This window comes from Scleropages formosus, chromosome 11 (genome assembly GCF_900964775.1).
Source record: "Scleropages formosus chromosome 11, fSclFor1.1, whole genome shotgun sequence".
In the NCBI taxonomy this organism is placed as follows: domain Eukaryota; kingdom Metazoa; phylum Chordata; class Actinopteri; order Osteoglossiformes; family Osteoglossidae; genus Scleropages; species Scleropages formosus.
The window spans coordinates 16361893-16384209 of NC_041816.1; the positions used below are offsets into that span (position 1 = coordinate 16361893).

A 22317-nucleotide genomic window follows, 5' to 3' on the forward strand; every position below is an offset into this window, starting at 1 on the left:
GACTTGAGATGGTGGGAAACGTTTGCCCTTGCGAACCTCCACGGGAAATGAAATATCTCCGCTTTGTAACATTCCAGCAAGTGCGGAATTCCCAGTTCATAAGAAAACGAGTTCTGTGACACATTTGCAAACTTTAAAGCGTTTAGACTGCATAGGAATTTTATCGGAATGTGGAATTATGAAAATGAATTTGGGCGTTCCATAAAACGGAAAATGAGAGCAAGCGGTAGGCTACACCCATTCCACCTAAGTGCACCACGTAAGACTGGACTCTCAGCTCCGTAGCCACGCAATAGCGCCCCCTGCTGGTGGACGGCGTGCTCTTTAAAGTGTGTCCGGCAGTAGGCAGCGCTGTAACATCCGCGGACAGCAGTCAGTGCTAAAGCACCGTTCGCAGGGAGGACCGGTGAGCTGCCTCAGTATGCGGTCCTTTGTCACGGTATACTTATTAATGCAAGTGAAGCTACAAATACGTTTTCTCTATTAATATGTCAGTGCGATTTCTGTGTCCGTGCTGTTCTCACGCGCGACTAAACTCAAGTGCTCGTCGCAGCAGCGCGCTGAGCCGCGGAATTGAATGCGGGGCTCTCATTTTCCTCCAGGCTAACAATAAATGCCGTAAATGCCCAGGATAGGAAGGGTTCCGCAATCTTCCAATGTGATGCATCTGTGTAAGAAGAAGAGCGCTCGATTAAGATGGGTAATAAGCAAACGATATTTACTGATGAACAGCTAGACGCCTATCAGGTAAGACTTTATTTTCTCGTTTGTGCCGGTTAGTTTGGAGTAAGGCTGCCGCTCGTCTGCAAACACTTTTCTGTGATTGATGCTCGTGGAAATCCTCGCTTCGGAGGAGTTGGTTATATTAATTTGCCTTAATTTTGCCCGAGGAAATGTGCACTTTCTTGATAATATTTGCGACCTGATCATCCAGTATAACTGCGCAAATGACAAAAAAAACTGATCAAATTAGGAATAGCAAATGCGGGCGGATTTTACCCCTTTTTTTTAGGATGTGCACCATAAAACATGTGCGGTGGCTCAGCAGTAAACATGCACGTTGTACATAAGAAATATGCCTTTTATAATTGTATTCAGGTACAGATAGATAGAGCAGCGCTTTTATTATTATAAAATTCCGCGTAATGAAGGCTGTGTTCGCCGATGCTTTTTTTAAAAAGGTAATTTTACAGTTAGCATAATAGCAGTGCGTTAACTGTTAAAACAACATGATGTACACGGTTTGTTCATATTCCATGATAATGTTTTTGTTTTTCTGTTGATTCCCCCCCCATTCATGATCATGTGCGCAATTTGGACGGTTCGTTATTTTCGGTTGGTTTCGGGCGACACTGACTGACTGACTTACTATTCTGTCGTTGTAGTAGTAATAATACTAATACATGATAGTAGTGCAAATTGTATTCCATTTTTCAGGTAAAATATGCTGTGCCGTGGTACTGAAATGCGCTTTTTCTCAGTTCAGAAACCACAGCGAGAACCACGTGAACTTCCATGAACCTTAAGACGACGCGCGAGGTGCGAAAACGACTCTTCTCCGATACGATAGCCATCATCGCACTGTCAGAAACGAGCAAATAATAAAATAATTGTTCTATAATTAAAGATTAGCAGCCGAGTCGGGTGGAGCAGGGGAGACAACAAATAAGCTTAATTGACTTCAATGTAAAATTAATCACAACTTGACCCAGGTCTGCCATGGCATGAGCTGCTCCGCCAAGATCATGAATGTGAGCCACTTTCACAGCTTCGGGATAAGTTGGAATACATAACAGGAAGAGCAGGAAAATAAAACAAAAGCAAAGTTCATCTGAGAGAGGCAGCGGAAAGAAACAGGCCAAAAATAAAAATATTTTAAAAAAGTAATGATGATGATGATAATAATAATTATAGTAATAATAATAAGAATGATAATTAGTAATATCAGTAATAATAAAAGTCACACCCTTATTAAGAGGTCGATTAGAAAGGCATTTAATGCTTTCCTTCTTCCAGTGAAATTCCTCTGCCCCTGGGAGCTAAGAGAGAACAAAGATATGGATGAAATGCTAAACTAAGGGTAGAGCTGGAATATTCAGAGCTCCTCATAGGGACTTTCTGTATTAGACACTTGGGTCTTCTAGTAAGACTGCAGTGGTGCTCCTTTTGCCACCCGAATCCAGAACCCTTTGAACCTGCATCCATTTCCAGTGTGAAATGTATTTCATGTGGTCATTATTTATATCGCGACATGTGCTTCTTCAGTTCCTCTGAAAACAGCTTTGTACTCAAGGCAGTGGCCACAGCGAGATTCTTCCAGAAACACCACGGCCTAACGTCTGTGGTGTCGAGAACAGAAGTACTTTTTTGAGTTTCTCAGTGGTTCAGCTTTATTTAATAATTGATGAAAAACAGGTCTAATATTGCTTAAAAGTACACTCTGCTGGTAACTTAGCTGGATCTTCTTTGGTTACATTGTTTGCTGACAGTGTTATTGCAATTAGTTAATTACTTTTTCTGTTTCTGTTCATTTTATTACAAACTTTAAAAACAGAAAGCCAGCGATTTGCTTGCTGAGAATAATCAGTTGCGATCCTATTTTGAATCGAGAGTGGCACTTTCCACAGCCTGTGGTCTCATTTGTTGTAGAAATCCATTACTACGTGTTTTCTATGTGACTTCCAGCAGTTCATCCACAGAGTGTTTCTTTCGTGTCACGGAAGCAAAGCCCAGTATTCACCCTTGTAACGGATGCACTGTAATCAAAGACGGCTGGCTGCCGCACACGTGAAGCATGACTGCTTCACCGTAGCCCGTAATACCTAATCCATGAATGGCCTGTGTACGGCCATATTTACGTTCGAATCTTAACTTCGCAGTCAGCTGTCACTCTAAAGGACATTGGCGTGGGCATAACTAGGATATACGGACATTCTAGGGGGGTAGGTTTACCATGTAGGTAAGCTTTGCTTAAATGGTTTTGTGAATTTCATAAAGCCACTAATACAAAATATATGAAGAATATCAAGGAGACAAATGCAACAACCAAAATGATGCAAGGATCAGTTGTGGCGCTGTTTAGAAAACAAAATTAAAATATTGCAATAGGAGATCATTGCAAAACAAAGAATTTCAAGAACAGTTTGAAAAAACGTAAAAATTATGAGTATGATTTCTAGCAGTGGAATTTTTAAGAATGAACAAGCAAGCAGTCTTAATTAAACTGTTTCCTTTTTCAACAAATGTTATGACATATATTATCCATGCATCCATTATTGATAACCACTTGTCCTATTGCATGGTTGCAGTGGTCTGGAGCCAATCCCAGAAGCATAGGGTGTGACAGATTACACCTTTGATGGGGAACCAGCACATGGCAGAACATACAGATTCACTTACAAATTCTCACAACAGGAAACTTAGAGGTTATGACATATATTACGTAATTGAAAAGGAAAAAAAAACTTGTTATGATCAAGATGCTTAGCAACATTGGCAATGACAGGAAATGTAAGCATGCATAAAGAGGTCCAGATACAGAATGGAGGTTTTCAGACAAATCAAATTATTACAGTATTATTATTACGGTATGAAACAAGATACACGATGTTAGCCCTGTTTGGTAAATAAAATTGGATAAAATATAATCAATGATTGCACAGGTCTAATACTTTCACCCAGTCTCTTCGTTCTTTGCCGTATTTCTGCAGTGAAAATTGCAAAATAAATGCATCCCATAAAGAAATGGTAAATCTTGGTGATGATTAAAGTTAGCTCTTAAAGCACTTGCCCACTGACCAAGCAAATGAAACTCCATCATTCTTCAATTGCCTGTCAATGTAGTAAAGTACTGCTATAATATTAGTGGTATCCACACAGCAAATACGATAGGTCACACTAAGCAGAGCGTAGAGTTTGTTGGTGGTCGTCCTTCTTGTTCGTGCCGACCGTAGTGCTGCTCCCGGGGGTGGTTTACAGTGGTCACTGGAGATGTGCTTGTGGATACTCGATCTTGGCCCGGTAGAGCAGGGTTAATGTGTTTCCTGGTAATGCTGGTATCTCCACCATCCACCATCCTTATCAGATGGGCGCAAACATCATCTGATCGGGTTCCCTCACCTCGCCTTTCGTGTAGCGTGTGATGGGAATGTCATCAAAGCACGCTATCTTCACTCGAGAGCAATCTGAGACTGCAGGCAGCACGAGGGTGTTAGATGTCTCACGCCGAGGGGCTGAAAGAGAGTACCGTGCCCTCGAATTCACTGGAACGGATAGGCAACAGTTAATTGGCTAATTGATGTGTGGCTGGATGTGGTGTACGTACAAAGTCCAGACACCACTTTCATATAATTACTTGACAAGAACTTACATATATTACATCTATCCATACTTCCATTATCAATAATCACTCGTCCAGTTCAGGGCTACGGTGACACATGTTACAGTTTAGAGACATTTTATATTTCTATTTCACGGAAATTTTGTGTAATGATCCTTTATGCCCATTCACCAACTTTTTAAAGTTGGCTGTTAAGTAATGTTAGAATTAGTGCTGAATAGTGTAGTGTCACGGGGGGGCGCGGTGGCACAGTAGGTTGGACCAGGTCCTGATCTCCATTGGGTCTGGGGTTCAAGTCCCACTAGACTGGTGTCCTGTCCTGGGTGTGTCCCCTCCCCCTCCAGCCTTATGCCCTCTGTTGCCAGGTTAGGCTCTGGCTCCCCACAACCCCAACTGGGACAAGCGGTTCAGAAAATGTGTGTGTGTTCCGTAGTATTGTGAAATAGGAGATACAGTAAGATGGTTGAACAGTACTCTGGATTATGAGTGCAGAAACCCATTTTTCTATTCAGCTGTACAGTGAGTATAGTAGGTATTTTTCCCTCTGAGGTCTAGTAACCCTTCTTGTTGGACCAGCCTTTCTTAAGAGCATTGTAATATTCTTTCCCTGTATTGCAGTTGTGTTGTGCTCGTTATTACATTGTATTTTCTTTTCACAGGACTGCACGTTCTTCACTCGCAAAGAAATCCTTAGGTGAGTGACAGTTCTGTCTATCATGTGTGCAGATGCTATCAATGGTGCTATGCCACTAAACAGAAGGTGAAAGAAGCATATAACACACCTAAGGAACGTATTGTTGTTGCTGTTAGTTAGTTGTTCTAAACGTTGTCTTTGTGTCGTTTTGAACACGTGCGTTCGATTCCGCATTTAATCCATTGCTTTTCTTTCATTAAAACTGATTTTTTTCCCTCTAATTTTTAATATCTTGTCAGGTAATTTTATACTCTACAGATTGAATTAAACGTTAAATGAAAACAGAAGAATGTTTTAAAAAAAGTTGCCATTAATTGCATTCTCTGAGTGATCTAAGTGTTGATCTTACTGTATTTATCGACCGATTTGATTTCACCAGTTCCATAATGCAGAGTAATTAATGTATGAAATGCTGAAACACCAAGTCGTCAACACATTCATACATTGTTTTTTGTAGGAAATGTTATTTTTGCATTATTGGAAGATCAATGAAGTGAGTTCACACATATATTTTCTTTCGTGCTACATGTGCGTGTGCTGATCACGTTCCGCATTCTCGCCGTCTCTTCAGCGAGGTGCCGCAGGCTGGGTATTGCAGGAAGATAACTGTGTGGGCTGTGTCCCAGTTCGCCTTTAGTACAGCTCACTGCAGTCTTGGCAGCCCAGCTTTTAGTGTGTGGTGGCCCTGCAGTGTGGAGCGTACAAGCTCATATAAGGAATCGTCAGTAGCAGCACCGACACAGGAAGCAAACGCTGCTGTTTGGAAGGTCTTCCTTTCCTCCACCAGTGCGAGTGGAGTACTCATCAATCAATCAGTCCCTAAGGGCTGATTAAATTAAAGTCTCCGGAGAGCAAACCTAAATCATGCGTCAGTATTGCAAAGCCATTTTCATTAGCATAAGATCTGCAGAGCTTTTTGGTCAAACCGTGAGTTTAGTTTTCATATTTCTTTATCATACTTGTTCTCAGTAACAAAAAAGTCTGGCTTGGCAAAAAAAAAAACTTGGAAGACTAGTAACAAAAACAGAGCACTAGTGACATAAACGTGGCACAGCGAGTAGCGCTGCTGTCTCACAGCTCCTGGGTGGTGCGAGAGGATGTGGGTTCGATCCGCACTCAATCTGTGTGGAGTTTGCATGTTCTCCCTGTGTCTGCGTGGGTTTCCTCTGGGTGCTCTGGTTTCCTCCCACAGTCCAAAGACATGCTGTTCAGGTTCCCCCATAGTGTGTGAGTGACAGAGAGAGTGTGTTTCACTGATTTATGGATGAGTGCCCAGTGTAAGTAGTGTATCTAGCAGTGTAAGTCACCACGGTGAATAAGGTGTGTGGGCTCATAACACTACATAGAGTTCATTGGAAGTTGCTTTGGCGAAAAGCATCTGCTAAATAAATGTAAACAGTTTCATAGTACTGTATGTTACTTAGCCCCCTGAGTTTTGATCTTTCATTTTGTAGGGTTTGGATGATAATTAAATGATTGTGTCGATAACAGGATGTCTGAGCTGCAGTGTACAGAACGCGAACATAAATCTGAATGTGAGCGCAAACTGCCCCTCAGCCCTAGGAGCCGAGCTCAACTTCATTATGCCGTTCATCACTTATGCCCAATAAATCACCATCCTCAAGGATGGGCTCGTGGGCCCCCGTGTCCCACTGGCACAGCCTCCGCCACACTCGTTTCCACTGTTGCACGTGGCTCCCCTGTGCTGCTGCCTCTCATTCAAACATGCTATTTCTCCCTGGCTCCCCCTCTTTTGCTCAATGCACAGTCCTCTAGAGGTCCAACCCAGAAACTCTGATCATTTTGACACGTGTCCTAACAACGTTTTGGACAAAAAGGATCAAGTTTTCAGGCCCTCATGTTCCACCGCACATTACAGCTCAACAGGCCTGAAATGTACAATAGGCCTAGACTGACAAACACTTAATTTCTAACACTTACAATATTCAACCGTAGTATTATGACCCTTTGACCTGATGTCAAAAAATGTCTGTGGCGTTGTATAGGTCCTCGTCAAAACATCTACGAAAAACAAGATCCGTGCTGCCTGTTTATATTTACGTTTCCATTTTTTCATTCACCAGACACTTTTATCCAAAGCAACGTACATCTTGCAGAAAACAACGAGTGCATTACATCGCCAGAAATAGAGGCTTGGATACAGACACGTGATTCTGTTACGTGACTGCATCTGTTAAGTCTTTTGTTTAAACTGGCTTAAATCAAGGTAGACATTAGGCAAAGAACTAAGCATTATTCCTTATAAATTCCATGATCGGCACATTTTGTAACTGGATTTATTGTCTTTTCATTTAATTTGCAGTAATATTGTCCGAAAAACTGCTCTTACAATTTAAGTCACTTTTACTGGATGCTGCGTTGAGTCGTCTTCGCTGCGATTGCCATGTGCCTCTAAGTATTATGTGATCCGTCACATTAAACCATGTAATCTGGGATCTATACCGAGAACATAAAAACACTCTGCATGGGTAAAATTGAGTGGAAATATACTGAAATTGCAGATAATTGGTGCCTGTATCTCTTTCCTTCCTGATCGATACCATCCTGCTAATCAGCTCAATACATTGCCCATTGCTTTGGATGATTTACACAATTGATTCCTCCATCTATTAAGGTGTTTATCTTTTGCCCATGTGCCGTGCAACTTCAGCCTGCAGAAAACTAACAAATTAGATGAAATAATATGTAGACACAGGAAAACCCTGGGGTTGGCAGGAGGTTGGGATAGAGGTTTGGGGGCAGGGGAGCAGTAGCAGAGAGATTAGATTCTAGGCAGACACAATTTATTGTATTGCTCCTTCTGCTAGAGTGTGATTTCCTTTTTCCTGTAGCTCTATCTCCCGTGCAACTGGGGCTAGCTGATAGCAAGCAGTAAAGCGTGAAATTGGCTGAAGAGCCGACGTGACATTGCTCCTGTAATGACGGCATCGGAGGAAATGCAAACACGTCAGTGCACACCCTTTCATGTCTGGCTCACATCCTTACGAAATCCTGGTATTTTCACTTACTTCAGATGAGGCGTATGGAAACGCATACAGTCTGAAAAGGATAAGTAGTTGCGAGGCAACGTGTGGCACAAGGTCTAGAGCCACCTCCTTGCCCTTGGAGGATCCAGGTTTAGATCCTGCTCCACTTGTAGTACCCTTGAGAAAGGTGTTTATCCTGGATTGCTCCACGAAAAATGGCCCTGCTGCATAAAGGGGTAAATAATAGTAATGGATTAACATCGCAAGTCTCTTTGGTGAAAATTGTCGGATAAATGAAAAAACAAGAATAGCTGAGTCAAACTGGCCTCTACTTTAGAATATGTTTTCTCTTTTGATATTTAAAAAGTACTTTCAGTTCATTCTTTTTTCAAGTTTAATCTGAACTTAAAGACAAGTAGCACAGAATTGCTATAAATTTTGAGAAAGGTTAATATACGCTATCAGTTCATAATGCGTAGTAAAACAGTGATTGCTTAGTACTGCTATTCTGGTAATATTACTGTAAAACTTGATGTGCAAATTACTGCACCATCTGGCGTGTCACAACATGTAAATGTTTATCTTCCGTAATTTTGTAATTAGAAATTCTTGAATAATGGATAAAGGTTTATGTAGCTACTCGTGTGATGTATACTGGTTCATATGGTGGAATGTGACAGATTAACTGTACTTCAGAATCACGTGTCTGCATCCAAGTGTCTTCGTCTCTTGATTTAAAGCAGTCATTGTATTTTTCGTTGTATGTCGCTTTTGAGAAAAGCATCTGCTAGGTGAATAACTGTAAATGTAAAAAAAGGCTTGCAAGAAAATCACATACTTTAGCCAGTTTACATGTGTACTGTACACTGTACTGCATTGTATGGACAGATGTACACTGATTTCTCCATGATCTCTCTTACACAGCTCATTACGGACTGAACATAGCTGAACATAGCTGTCCTTTCCCTCTTGTTGGTTTAGCATATACAGAGAAGGTTTCCAAGCCATTGACCGAAATGTAATTTCCCTGGTCTTTGAGCCCAATATTCCCAATAACTGTGTGTACCTTTACCTGTCTGACTTAGCTTTCATTGTTTATATTACTAAAATGGCTAGCAAAGTGTTAAGAAATAGGACTTATCCAGAACAATAAATGCGTTATAGCTAAAATACATTTTATTAAACATCTGTAACCTAATGGGGACTCACATGTCTTAAAATGGTTTTCTCTCATTTTCTTTTTCACGTTAATATTTCTGTCTTATATGACTATGTCCTTTTGCAACTATACATAAGCTAATTGCACATCCAAGCCATTAAATTAATATTCAACTTAAATATTAAATGATCGGGGGGCGCGGTGGTACAGTGGGTTGGACCAGGTCCTGCTCTCCAGTGGGTCTGGGGTTCGAGTCTCGCTTGGGGTACCTTGCGACGGACTGGTGTCCCGTCCTGGGTGTGTCCCCTCCCCCTCTGGCCTTACGCCCTGTGTTGCCGGGTTTGGCTCCGGTTCCCCGTGACCCCGTATGGGACAAGCGGTTCCGAAAATTTGTATTAAATGATCATGAAGAGTAGAGGGGGCGTGGTGGCGCAGTAGGTTGGACCGGGTCCTGCTCTCCGGTGGGTCTGGGGTTCAAGTCCTGCTTGGGGTGCCTTGCGATGGACTGGCATCCCGTCCTGGGTGTGTCCCCTCCCCCTCCAGCCTTACGCCCCGTGTTGCCGGGTCAGGCTCTGGTTCCCCGTGACCCCGTATGGGACAAGCGGTTCTGAAAGTGTGTGTGTGTGTGTGTGTGTGTGTGTGTGTGTGTGTGTGTGTGTGATCATGAAGACAGTTATGTATGTTAATATGTCATAAAAGTGCACTTCATACAGATGCATCTGTGCATGTCCTTCAAAGTTTGGCTTCATTTTTTAAATTCAGGAATCATAGTGAAATGACATTTTATGTCATATTATGGCATCTGCTACAATGACTTGCCAAGAAATATCCATGCAAAACGATTTTTGGGTTTTATGCCTTAAAGCAGAACTATTTATTCTTGTTTAAGACCAGTTTCATGTTAATATTGGTTGACAGTCTCTTCATTTCAATCAGGGTATAATCATTTTGCTTCCTAATTATTCAGGTTTTCATATTCAGGGAATTTCCCTTTATGGTAGAATATTAACATACGGTATCTGCTCTGGAGTATAATGCTGTTTAAACCAAACAATATTTTATCCTCTGTCAATTTGTTGGTGTGTACACTGCTTTTTAAAATATCCCTTATATATCTTGTGCAGAACCCAGTGTGTGTAATTAATAGAGCTATAGATAACATGAGTGTAGTTAATATCGATAATTTAGCAGGGATTCCTGATCATAAATTGTAGCTAGTGTGCTGCACTGTTTGTACATCCATAATTTTCTATTACCTAACTCATTATTAACTCATTACTGTTTCACTGGAATGTCTGGAGTTTCTAGAAGCCTGGATATCTGGAACCTTCTTCAGTTATGTATGGTCCTCCTTAGAAGTGTTCATTATTCATGACCACTTGACCTCTCTATACCGTCTCTTGTCACCTGGTGATGGATCACTTTCCAAGCCTGTGATATTGTCCCCTAAGATCCTGTAACTCCATCACTTTCCGAATTTCCAAACAATAATGAAGACAGCGTATTACATGAATGTCTTTCACTTGAACAGGAATCGTGTATAAAGAAAATTAATCAGTGGCACGCACATTTTAAATGCATATATCATCTGGCAATTGAAAAGTGATGGTGGTGATTGGAGGTCTGGCTGAAATCCATTAGAATACAGTAGGTACTCCACACGTGTAAAATAATGTTTTCCCTTTGTCCTGCTTATTGCCCTTTTTGTTTAATTTGTATATTTAGATTTATAGATAAAGTTCTGAGTATAGATTTCATGTCCATCATTACTCTGTGGGAGAGAAAGTAAGAACACAATCTGTTTCAGGTGAGATTCTGCTGATGAAACGCAGAGCAGATGAGTTAAATACTTAATGATCTTGGAGGCACTCTTTAAGCAGCCAAAGGAATGATCAGAAATCATGTTTGTGTGTCTTTAATATGTATAGTTGTTATGACCTGTAGAAGCCCTGATGCCTCAGCTAGATTGGTCCAAATTGTTTATTCTCTGCATAGTAAAAAAAGAAAAATATTGTTCTCATAGTCTTAAAAGGTGCCGGTTCACTTCCATCAAGTATGCAGAAAAAAGGCAGCATTTTTGTAGCACACGAAAACATACATACTGGAGTTTCTTTAAAACTTTCTTCAGGTCTAAGTCCCTCCTCATAATGTTTTATTAGTTCTTTAATGCAATGAACCAGCTCATAATAACTCACATTAGGGGAAGCATTACACCTGAAAACTTGTTTTATTTTTAAAGCAACACCGTTCCACACTGTAACCAGAATATGTTTCCGTTCACGTGTCATGCGTCCAGAATATCAGTACGACACTTTCAACACCACACCATGTACATAAATGTGGAAGTTGCACATTTTAACTAATAAAACAGGCCCAAACAATGTATGAAGTGTCATTAGTATCAACCTCATTACATTGGGCGAAGTGTTTGCAATACAGTGTTTATGCTTGTATATCTTTTATGTGGAACATTTAGGTGATTCTGGCATGCACGACTGGGCTATTTCTTTTTCAGTGGTGTCCTAAAATGATGAAGCTCTTGCAGTTCTGCTTCATTACTTGTGCTGCATCACTCACTGTTATTTATGCCGTCCTAAGTAAATTTTATAGGACACTTAAGATTACCAAGCCAATTGTCAAATACCATTGAATATGTTTTGTTCATTGGCATGTATAATTTTTAAAAATACCTACCACACTAATTTTAATTACATTCAAAAAGTATTTATACTTAAAGAAACAATCATGAAAGAAATTGGAAGTTATGTCTCAGATATCATTGTATGTTAGAATTCTCTTTGGAGGATTAGTTTGTTTTCATCTGCTACGACTTATAACTGTTATATTTTGTAATATGAAATAAATTTGACCTCAGTCAGGTGGTCTGAATTAATAGTGCAGCAGGGGTTTTCTTCTTGGGGTTGTTTTGTTGACCACTCAGGCAAACATTAATAATCTATGACACTTTTTTTCATTCAGGGGATCCTTTGTGTATTGGAGAGCTTTTTAATTCAGTTTGTCTTGTGATGAACAAGCCAGGTGGTTTTGAAGATGACTGCCTATGTTTCATGTTCTGTGGCAAGTTAAGAGTTAAAATATTGCTTATGTAATTTGTTAAAGGCTCATTTAAAATATGTCATATACTGTTTGTCCTATACTGCTGTCAGTTTCTAGAAAAGGGGAATAAGACATTTCTGAAACTGTGAAGCTCCAACATTGCTGACAGAACAGATTTATTGATATTAAAACAGACTTATTACATTGTGTTATGGCTGACCAGTGACACTCGCTCACGTTGGTACCCAGTGCATGTGTCCACATGAAACATGGTACTGATGTGTAATCAGAAAGCTTAAGCGAAGACACTTCACCTTTCCAATACAGAAACCATTTGCCGCTAAACTATCACACAGTTAATGAGATGTTTAAAATATTGGGTTCTAATGACCATTAAACCCCCTGCTTATTCCTCATTGATGAGCCATTACCAGCTTTTATCTTTGTTCGCTGTGTCACAGCAGGTTTTCATTGTCACTGAAATATAGTCATGCACAGAGCACTGATGGGAACCTGCATTACTGTAAATCAGCCTCATCAGGTCAAGGCTCGCCATCGGGGCTCCATTATACGCAAGGCTGAGCCCAGAGACATGCCTCCTTCGAGACAGACCAGAGAAAGTGGAGTGGCTGCAAGGCCGCATCTCCTGGTCAATGACGTTTCTGAGAGAGCTCACTGAAAAAGATGAAGGCCAAAGTAGAAACCTTCATGAAGGATCCAGCAGGATTATAGAACCGAATGTAGGACAGTAGCGTATAGCCTCTTGTACGCTGTACATGAACACCTGCCAGGGTTAAGGTAATGTAGCCTATGCGACTCATACGTAGTTAGAAGTGGGCCTCCGTTGAGTGTTCTTCACTGGAGAGCTATTGCTATTAAATCATTTTTCTTAAACAAAGACTTTAGTTTACGAACTATTTCATCATTATTTTTCACAATAAACAAGTATGTTTGGATTGCACAGGTTTGAATTTTTGTATGTTTAACCAGGCGCTTGACCCCCCTAGATATATCTGTATCTGGATTGCACTTACCTGTATTGGCAGGCATATTTCTGTCATACTTTCAAATTTCTGTTTCTGCTTGCTAAACCAGCATGAGTATATACTGAATCTGTCTCTCTCTCTCTGTGTATCTAATTTAAAGAATTCATGAACTCTTCAAAATGCTGCACACCCTATTAACCTGGAGACAGCACAATTGCAAAAGCAGGTAGCTGCATGCTTGGCAAATTCTGTGAAATGAAACTGAGCAATTTAATTAAATTATTGAAATAAACTGTCAGATAAAACTGATTGTCAGGTAAAAATAAAACCTTTATATTTGGTTCAAGTACAACATAGCATTGGATTTAATGAAGTTGTGTCAGTTTTTGTATATATTACGATGAGTAGTACATGTCTTTTTTTATGAACACTTTTGAAATCAGTGTTGTGTAATAAGTGCTTTCAGTGTACAATACACTATGTGAGAAATTACTAAGCAAAGCATTGTACTAATGAACTTTGATTACCTGCATAAAACATACTTCGAAGTTGTGACTATAGAACCTGCTATTGCACAGTCATCGCTAATCATGAGAAGTCATAAAATTATACCTAAGCTTATGCAGTTTTTGAGCTGATTCAAAATTTGAATGTGGCATATAATTTGTGATATTTAACTTTACCAAGGACACTGAAATGCTTTTGTTTTACTCTCTAAACACTAGCAATAACTTAACTGAAAACTTGGAATGCCTCCAAAACTGAGGAATCGGTTTTGACTCTTCAAGAAGTGGCAGACTATATTGTATGTGCACAGATTTTGTCAAAGTTATCTTTGCTATATTTCCAGTACACTGAAATTACACAAATTATTATTATTTTTATTATTACTATTATTATACAAAACTCTTCTGTTAGAAGCGACCAATGTATAATGGTCATCCTCCTTTTTCCACATCAATCAATGCACTTTTAGCATGCTGATGCTGCCATGGCAACGCTACGCAGAGAGAACAGAATAGGTCTCATCTAGTAAGAAGGATGATCTGCAGCGGTAAGATTCTAACCTGTCTTTCTCAGGCACAGTCAAAATGAGCAACTGCTGCTCATTCTCATGGGGTGTATATCATTTTAACTGGTCAGCTGTATTTGTTCTCGCTCTTTTTTTCTCTTGAATTGATGTGATTAATTTATGATTTCAGAAACAGTAACATACTGCAAGGCCTAGTGCAAGTGCAGCATTGTGACTGCAGGACAAAGAACAGAGCTGAAATAAAACCACACTGCGTGGCCCTTCCAGAATGGCTTGTGCTGTATATGTTGCATTCTGTTTCATGGTGCATTTCCTTTTCAGTTTGCGACCAGATTTTGTCATGGAATATGTCTTGGGTGAAGATTCAATCTTAACGTTTTCTTCATATCTGTTTTTGGTCTTTGTTTACTCTTCTTTTGATGACAAGATAACATGATGGGTGGCAGGGTGGTGAAGCCGACCTCATGGAACCCAGGCTGTGCATCTGGACATGGACTCAAAATCAGCTCAGTTTTTGTGGAGCTTGAACGTTCTCCCGGGGTTTCCGCAGGATGCCTTTCAGTACTCTGGTTTCCTCCCGCAGTCCAAAGATGTGTTTTAGGTGGATTGGTGGCCCTAAATTTCCCTTAATGTGTGAGTGACTTGTGTGTTTGATTGGCCTGTGATGGACTGGTATCCCATCCAGACTGTACCCTGCCTTGCACCCTCTGTTTCTGGGACAGGCTCCAATGCTCTGCCACACTGCACTTAATGGTGATGGATGAGAAGAATCTTGAAATACATGATATATACGTCTTTCTTCATATATTTTTTAGATAATTTTGGTTTGACATTTTGAGTCCAGGAAAAAACCTTTTGCTGCCTTGTAAAATCCTAACTTGTTTATATCCACGGAAACATCTTGAATTCTTAATACATCTTCCTTAATGCATTATTTCCCTCTTAATACATTTATCTGACATTCAGATAAAATATAACATTAAATCAATGGAAGACTGCTTGTGTTCTTGTTTTTCAGTACAACAGTTGGTATTATAACAGTGTTTTAGGGATTTTAGCTTCCCACATTATTGTATTAAAGGTATTGAATAATTTTTAATCCTTGCAGAAGGCTGAAGGGCTCGCTGTGTAACTATTCTATTAAACTAACTGGTTAAAAAGAGGCATTCAGTGCTCATGTCTGGTTGTCTTTCCTGTCTGTGTTTTAGGTTACATGGACGGTACCATGAACTGGCTCCACATTTAGTACCAATGGATTACACCAATGACCCCGATGTTAAAATCCCCTTGGCGCTTATAGTAAACATGCCAGAACTGAAGGTAACATTTATGCTTTAACTAAAAATTAAGTCATTTCTGCAAATGTAAATTTCAGTTTAAATTGAGGTTCCAGAAAGTTAGAAGACACCAACAGAAAATATTCTCTTACTGTGTATAATGAAGGGGGGGGTTGGCGGCACAGTGGGTTTGGCTGGGGCCTGATCTCTGGTGGGCCTGGGATTCGAGTCTCGCTTGGGGCGCCTTGCGACGGACTGGTGTCCCATCCTGGGTGTGTCCCCTACCCATCCAGCCTCGTGCCCTGTGTTGCTGGGTTAGGGTCCGGCTCACCGCAACCCCACTCAGGACAAGCGGTTTCAGACAGTGTGTGTGTGTACAATGAAAAAAGGCAATGTAAAAAGTCGAGAGTCGTACTAGAAGTGTTAGTACCAGTTTATACGGGTGGTAGCTGGAGGAGGGTTTGAAGTGTGTGAGAGCTTTATGGGACAGCAGTGCAGCAGGAATGGAGGCAGGTATTGAGTTTTAATGACCGTGCACTGCTAGAACTCATCCCCCATCCCCAAACCTCCACCCAGCTGAATCAATGACAGCTGTGATTGGTCATTCTCGATCTGTTACGCGTTAAACAGAAAGAGGTCCAGGAAGGGCCAGAGAGAAGAGGAACCCGAAAGTGCATGCAGTAATTGTCTATCATTGTCAGCACAGGCAACATGTGCTCTTCCTTTGTTTGAAATTTGCTCTACTGAGAATTTCATGATGCAGCCTCAATATGCATGTGGTGACCAGGTACGATGCAATATGCGTATTTGTTGGCAAAGGTTTTTCCATATACCAGAACATTTACACACATTTGCATTTATTCATTTACATTACAGTACCATGTATTTTAATGAGACTTTCTGTAGGTTTTCTCAGGAGCTTTGTTAGAATCTAAAGAATACGCAAGTAAATAGTTATAGCGCTGCTTGTGTGTTCATCACTGCGGGTAGCGTAGTGGTTACAGCTGCCACCTTGCGCTCAAAGGACCTTAGCTTGAATCCCACTTCCTGCTTTGGTACTTTTGATGAAGGTACTAACAAAAATTACCCAGCTGTATAATTGGTACCATATGTCATTGTGTACTGTATGTCATTTTGAGTATCTTAGTATGCAAATATGTTGTAAATACTCAAACTCAAATACTGGATTTCTTGCTTTCTTCTTCAGTTACTGAGTGCTTTAATCCCATGAACATGTCATTCTACATTTAAAATTGATAAATCCATGTTTTAGTTTCATGTTAAACATTAAAGACCATAAATGAATGATAACTTGAATAACTCGTATTTAGATACATAAATGAAGATTTCACGTGTAAATGAGTTGGTATAACAGAAGTGCCATACCATACATTTCTAATTTACTGACAATCTCTCGCAGTTTGTATGTGTTTGTCAGTTTACGTCAGACTGAATTCTTCTGCAATGGCCACAAAGATTATGTTCGCACGTCTATGCCTCTTTTAATTACATACCGCTTTAAATCATAGAAGCGAACAGATTTCTAATGGGCGCAACATCTTTGCTTTTAAGAAGACATAATGTACCTTGTGAAAGATTTTTATACTACAGAAAGAGCTACTGAAGTTAACATTCCATGAAAGCCTTTCCCAGTAAAGTTTTGTTACTTTATAATTTCATGGTTATATAGTGCCATAAGATTAATTTTCAAGGAATTTAATTTTTTAGAAGACAGAATGGAGTTTTCATGTGATTGAAAATGAAGGCCAGATGCATCTTTTTTTAGAATTGCAGATGATGAGGGCTTTGGATTTATTGCTCACCACTGGTGTTTGTAGCACCTTATTACACAAAGTTAGGTCATTATAAATTGACTGCTGCTTAGCCCTTCGTATTCCTTTGTCAGAAGAACTTTCCTCATTTCATATGGGCAGTTCTTGAGTACTTCTTAAAGCAAATCCTCATAATGATAAGCTGTCCAAAATACAGATGAATTGGTAATTGGATGAGAGGAGATGTATTTTATTGTTTTCTAAAGAGAAATTCTTTTTCTCATTGTAACTTTTTGCTTTTTGTAATCCTGAGGTTAAAGACATTAATATAGATTTCTGTACTGATTCATTTGTTTAATAAAATCACAGTCCCCCAAGATCGAATCAAACTGTATGTCTTGCAGATATAGAAAAGTTTCTCCAAGAAATTTGGAATTGTCATTTTATTATTATTATGGTGCTCTTTATTTCCACTCCTCTCTCCGTTGCTACAGTTTTCTTTCTAACCAGATCATTAGGATGGAATAGAGAAATTTTCCTGAAGTCTCTGTGTGAAAGTAAGACCTACAGTTGCATCTCACAATCCTTAACTTACATAATGTAATCCTTACATAAAAAAATTGGAGCAGTTTAAGTTCATTGTGTGCTCTGACCTGGTGCCCTTATATTTCCTGTGTATTGAACACTGCTTTTGCAAATGCCTGTTCAGTTATATATGCTGGGACTATGTATCAAGTTATGTATTGTTAAATCTTAACTGTTCTTTTTGACCTTTTTTTGCTGTATCAACTCTGATGCACACTGTTCAAATGATAGATTTTAATGAAGTTTGGAGTATAGATATAATATACAAAGAACAGAGTAGAGTTAACACAAAATCCAACGACACGACCTTAAAATGTACTTCAGTCTTTCATTCGTCGTGGATTGTTAGCACTGAAATAAAATCCTGATTTATGTGGGTGTTAACATAATGTCGTTCAGTTACATATGCTGCAGGAACATTTGTACAGTATCTGCTGTACTTGTATGTGAATTTCTTTCCTCATTCCCTCTCACTGTGAACCCCAAAGCGATGGTACCACTTTTAGGATTTACAAGCATTTATTTGACTTCCTTTCAATCTTAGAGATGTTTTATGTCGGTTCTTTGTCAGGAGTGTAAAAAGCGTTGCTAGACAGCTGCTGCCCATTGCTGTCTTGCTACGCTGCATCCTGGAAGACAGATTGTAACTGTCTCTCGTTTATTGTGTTTTGCAGGAGAATCCCTTCAGAAATCGCATTGTGGAATCTTTTTCTGAGGATGGAGAGGGGAACCTCAGCTTCAATGACTTTGTGGACATGTTTTCAGTGCTCAGCGAAATGGCCCCAAGGGAACTCAAGGCCATTTATGCTTTCAAAATATATGGTGAGACACTTATTTTTTTTCTTAAAATTTTAAATATCTCTTTGCGCTCTTAAAATAAACATGTAATTGCACGTAAAAGCATGTTTGTCTATCCTTTGTTTTTATCCACCTACTCGAACCATGACCCTCGGTGCAGCAAGCGGTGGGTAACAAACTAGGTTTACTTGAATCACGCATCTGCAGCTATGTCGCTTTCTCTTAATGTAATGCATAAGTTGTCCTTTTACTGTGTTGTACGTCTCTTTGGACAAAAGTGTCTGCTAAATAAATAAATGTAAATGTAGTTGTTAAAAAAATAACAGCTTTCTCACAGCAGATGAATTCTCAAGCCTTTAAACACTGTTGTTGCTGGCAGATTTCAACACGGATAATTTCATATGCAAGGAGGATCTGGAGAAGACTCTGAACAAGCTGACCAGGGAGGAGCTGACACCTGAAGAGGTGAACCTGGTGTGTGAGAAGGCCATCGAAGAGGCTGACCTGGACGGAGATAACAAGCTCTCCTTTGCTGACTTTGAGAATATGATTTCAAAGGCACCTGACTTTCTAAGGTATCTCTGAGGCAGCACTTTGTTCATCGTGTTTCCAGAGATCCGTGTAGAAAAGTTTTACATCTGGAATCTTAAATATTTCAGAACCATAATTTCTCATTTTACCCCCTCATTGCAATCTGGAAAGACTCAGATCAAGGTTTATTTAGCTGTTTGTTCTATTAGCAGATGCTTTACTCCAAAGTAGCTTAGAGTGATTTACCCATTTATAAAGCTGAGTAATTTTTACTGCAGCAATTTAGGTTTAGTTCCTGCTACAGCAAGAGGTGGGATTCAAACCTAGGTCCTTCAGTTTGCTCTAACCATCACACTACCTGTCACATGTTGATTGAGGGCTCTGAATTTAAACAGATTTCTGCACAGTGGGAAAGAAATAATAGTTCAGTATGTAGCATTTTACAGCCGTGCATATAATACTTTCCGAAAAAGCCAAGTCAGGCGAGAAAATAGTGCTGGATTAGAGGAATTTCATAGCTAACCAATCCATCTCAGCATTATAAATAGCATTTATTAAAGTTCCAAATACCTGCCAGGCACAGCCGGCCAGTTGAAAGCCTTATTGTTGAAGGGATGATTTAGGTGGGCTATGATACTTCCCATAAATCTGTCTGTCACACAGCACCGCTTTAAGATTAGCTTGAACTCTGGCAGGCTTGGTATGCAGAGAACGAGTTGCCTTGGTCACTGGTCCAGGCCCCCAACAGCAGTTAATCACTCCTGCTGACTGCTGTACGTCATTATCTTCTGGGGTAGATACAATGGCTTCTCATTGTTATTCAGCGAGGAGTCCAGTCTCTCCTTGCATTGTAGTATCTCCTTGCATTGTTTATTCACTGCCTACACTTGTGTGATCTAAGGCAGCGCCTGCAATTCTTAGATTTTTTTTTTTTTTTTTAACCTGAGAATTTGCCTATTCAGTTATTCTGTAATGAGTAATACAGCGCGCGTAATATTTTTGACAGTAATATGGCATCTCTTTAAATTTTCTCTCCTGTGTGATTTGAGATTATTTTTCATCATTCAACTGTAGCTGCTCATTCCTTAATCTATAGAAACCGTGATCATCATTATAATTCAGTTTGAAATAACCGTTTAAAATCACTGTAGCATCACTGTCAAGATATTTACATTTTTAAATTGCTAATCAAAAACTGTGTATGTAAATGACAAGTGAATATTCGTTGGCAGATTTTTGTTTGTGGTGTGTGACAATTTTAATGTTTCACATGTTCACTACAGCTACTTGGCAAGTTATAGTCTGTATTTCTGTCTATAATTTTGCTCTGGAACATTCCGGTGTTTTTTACCGAATAGTTACTCCCTCTGCACCAATATTTCTAGGGGTTTTAACTGCACAGATGTGCTGCTCTCCCGCAGAGGTAATTCATGTAAATAAAGCAGCGAGCTCGTTCACAGTCTGGCCAGGGGGGAGCTGTCGACATTCATGTATGCCCAGTTTGGATCAGTCACCGATGCATCAGGTGCCAGTTGTTGGGAAATGATAGTCGAGGAACTCTATTTACCATTAGGAGTGCGTTTGCAGTTTAATGGGAGTATTAACACTCTGCTTTGGCACAGGCCAAGCGATCTGTTCTTCAAGACTTGCCACATTTTTCTTGCAGGGAAATTGCTTAGTAAATCATTAGAAAAAGACCTTGCTCTAGTGCCAGAGTGGCACATAATGGCTTTTACTGGAAAAGCTGAGCAATGTATGAGCCCCTCTGGGTGATCAATCTGCCAAAAGCCAGAAAAAGGACAACACTGAAGTCATGACAGTGAGACAGGCAATGAATTGACAGTTCTCTTTTGTTGGGAAGTTGCCATGGTAGGTGCACTACCAAAAACTTTTGGTGCTCATCAATGGTTGAACCAACACATGCATAGATATTTAATGTGAAATATTCTTGAACATGCAGTACACCATATAAAATGTGGCCTTCCACGATCCAACTTCCTGCCCTTTACTTTAGCTTTTTAATGTACAGCTATGCTTGTTAAAAATTGATTACAAGCCATCTGGTCCTTGTGACCCTTTAATTTTTTTTCTTAGCTGATGCTTTTATTCTGTGAAATTAAACATTTTAAGTATTTATATAGCTTACTAGACTCTGTAGAACAATTCAGGGTAAATACCATGCCTAGGGATACAACTATGAGTCCCCTTGCTGGAAGTTCAGCCAGCAATCATCAGTGTATCATTCAGTGTCTTTAACCACCTGTCTGCCTGCTGCTCATCTGTTTATCTAAACCATGTCTTATGTCTCTTTTTGCAGCACCTTCCATATACGGATCTAAAGGGGACTCCCCTGATGAATGTACAGATGAAGGCGATAACCTGACCAGGTTTACTTGACTTGGCTCCTTGCTATCATGTAAGGTTGAAGGTAAAGACTGGGCTCTGTCCTCTGGTCTTTCTTCAGCGGGGGAGAGGTCACGTTTTACAGTCCATTGTGCAGGATGGAGATCCAAGTAACTCCTCAAGCACAGCACAGTGCCTGTCTGATGGAAGCACTGTGAATCTTTCTTGTGTCTCACAATGAAAAAGAGTCATCAGTCCCTTGGGTGGCAGGATTGGGTGGCATCTTTTTGTCTTTAGTCTTTTTTCACATTTTATGAAGAGGATATGACAATTCAACTGATGCATGCTTTTCTCCCTCTAAAGTCCCATAACTCTTTGGACTCCTGAATGTTAAGAAAATGTAGCTTTTTTCTAAGCAGTGAAAGACAATGAACAAAAATTCTAGGGCTTTGTTTTTTGGGTACTATCTGTGACTTCAGTGTTGGGCTTTCCCTGAAAAGATGCTGTCTATATGAGATTAATTTTGGATATGTGAGATGAGCACTTCTCAATGTTCCGTCTGCGAAGTCAAAGAGGATTTATTTGTCTGGAGGGAATCAAGCAAAACAAAGTGGAGAGACTTGGGGAAAAAAGCACAGCTCTGGCACCAAGGACACAGAGACAGTTGTTTAACAGCTATGCAATCTTTCTTTAGGACATGCATGATCGCAACTGTAAATTGCAAACTGCTTTATCATTTTAATTCCGGTATTGGAG

General features: G+C 39.9%; 1 protein-coding gene across 1 annotated transcript; it reads left to right on the plus strand.

The window, feature by feature from the left end:
• The first annotated feature begins 375 nt into the window (after window positions 1–375).
• cib2 (calcium and integrin binding family member 2) lies at window positions 376–21592 on the plus strand. The gene is made up of 6 exons (XM_018763480.2): window positions 376–747; window positions 4999–5033; window positions 15464–15575; window positions 18564–18711; window positions 19067–19262; window positions 21536–21592. The coding sequence occupies exons 1-6, from the start codon at window positions 697–699 to the stop codon at window positions 21555–21557; spliced, it is 564 nt and encodes a 187-aa protein (XP_018618996.1). The 5' UTR covers window positions 376–696; the 3' UTR covers window positions 21558–21592.
• The last annotated feature ends 725 nt before the right edge of the window (window positions 21593–22317 follow it).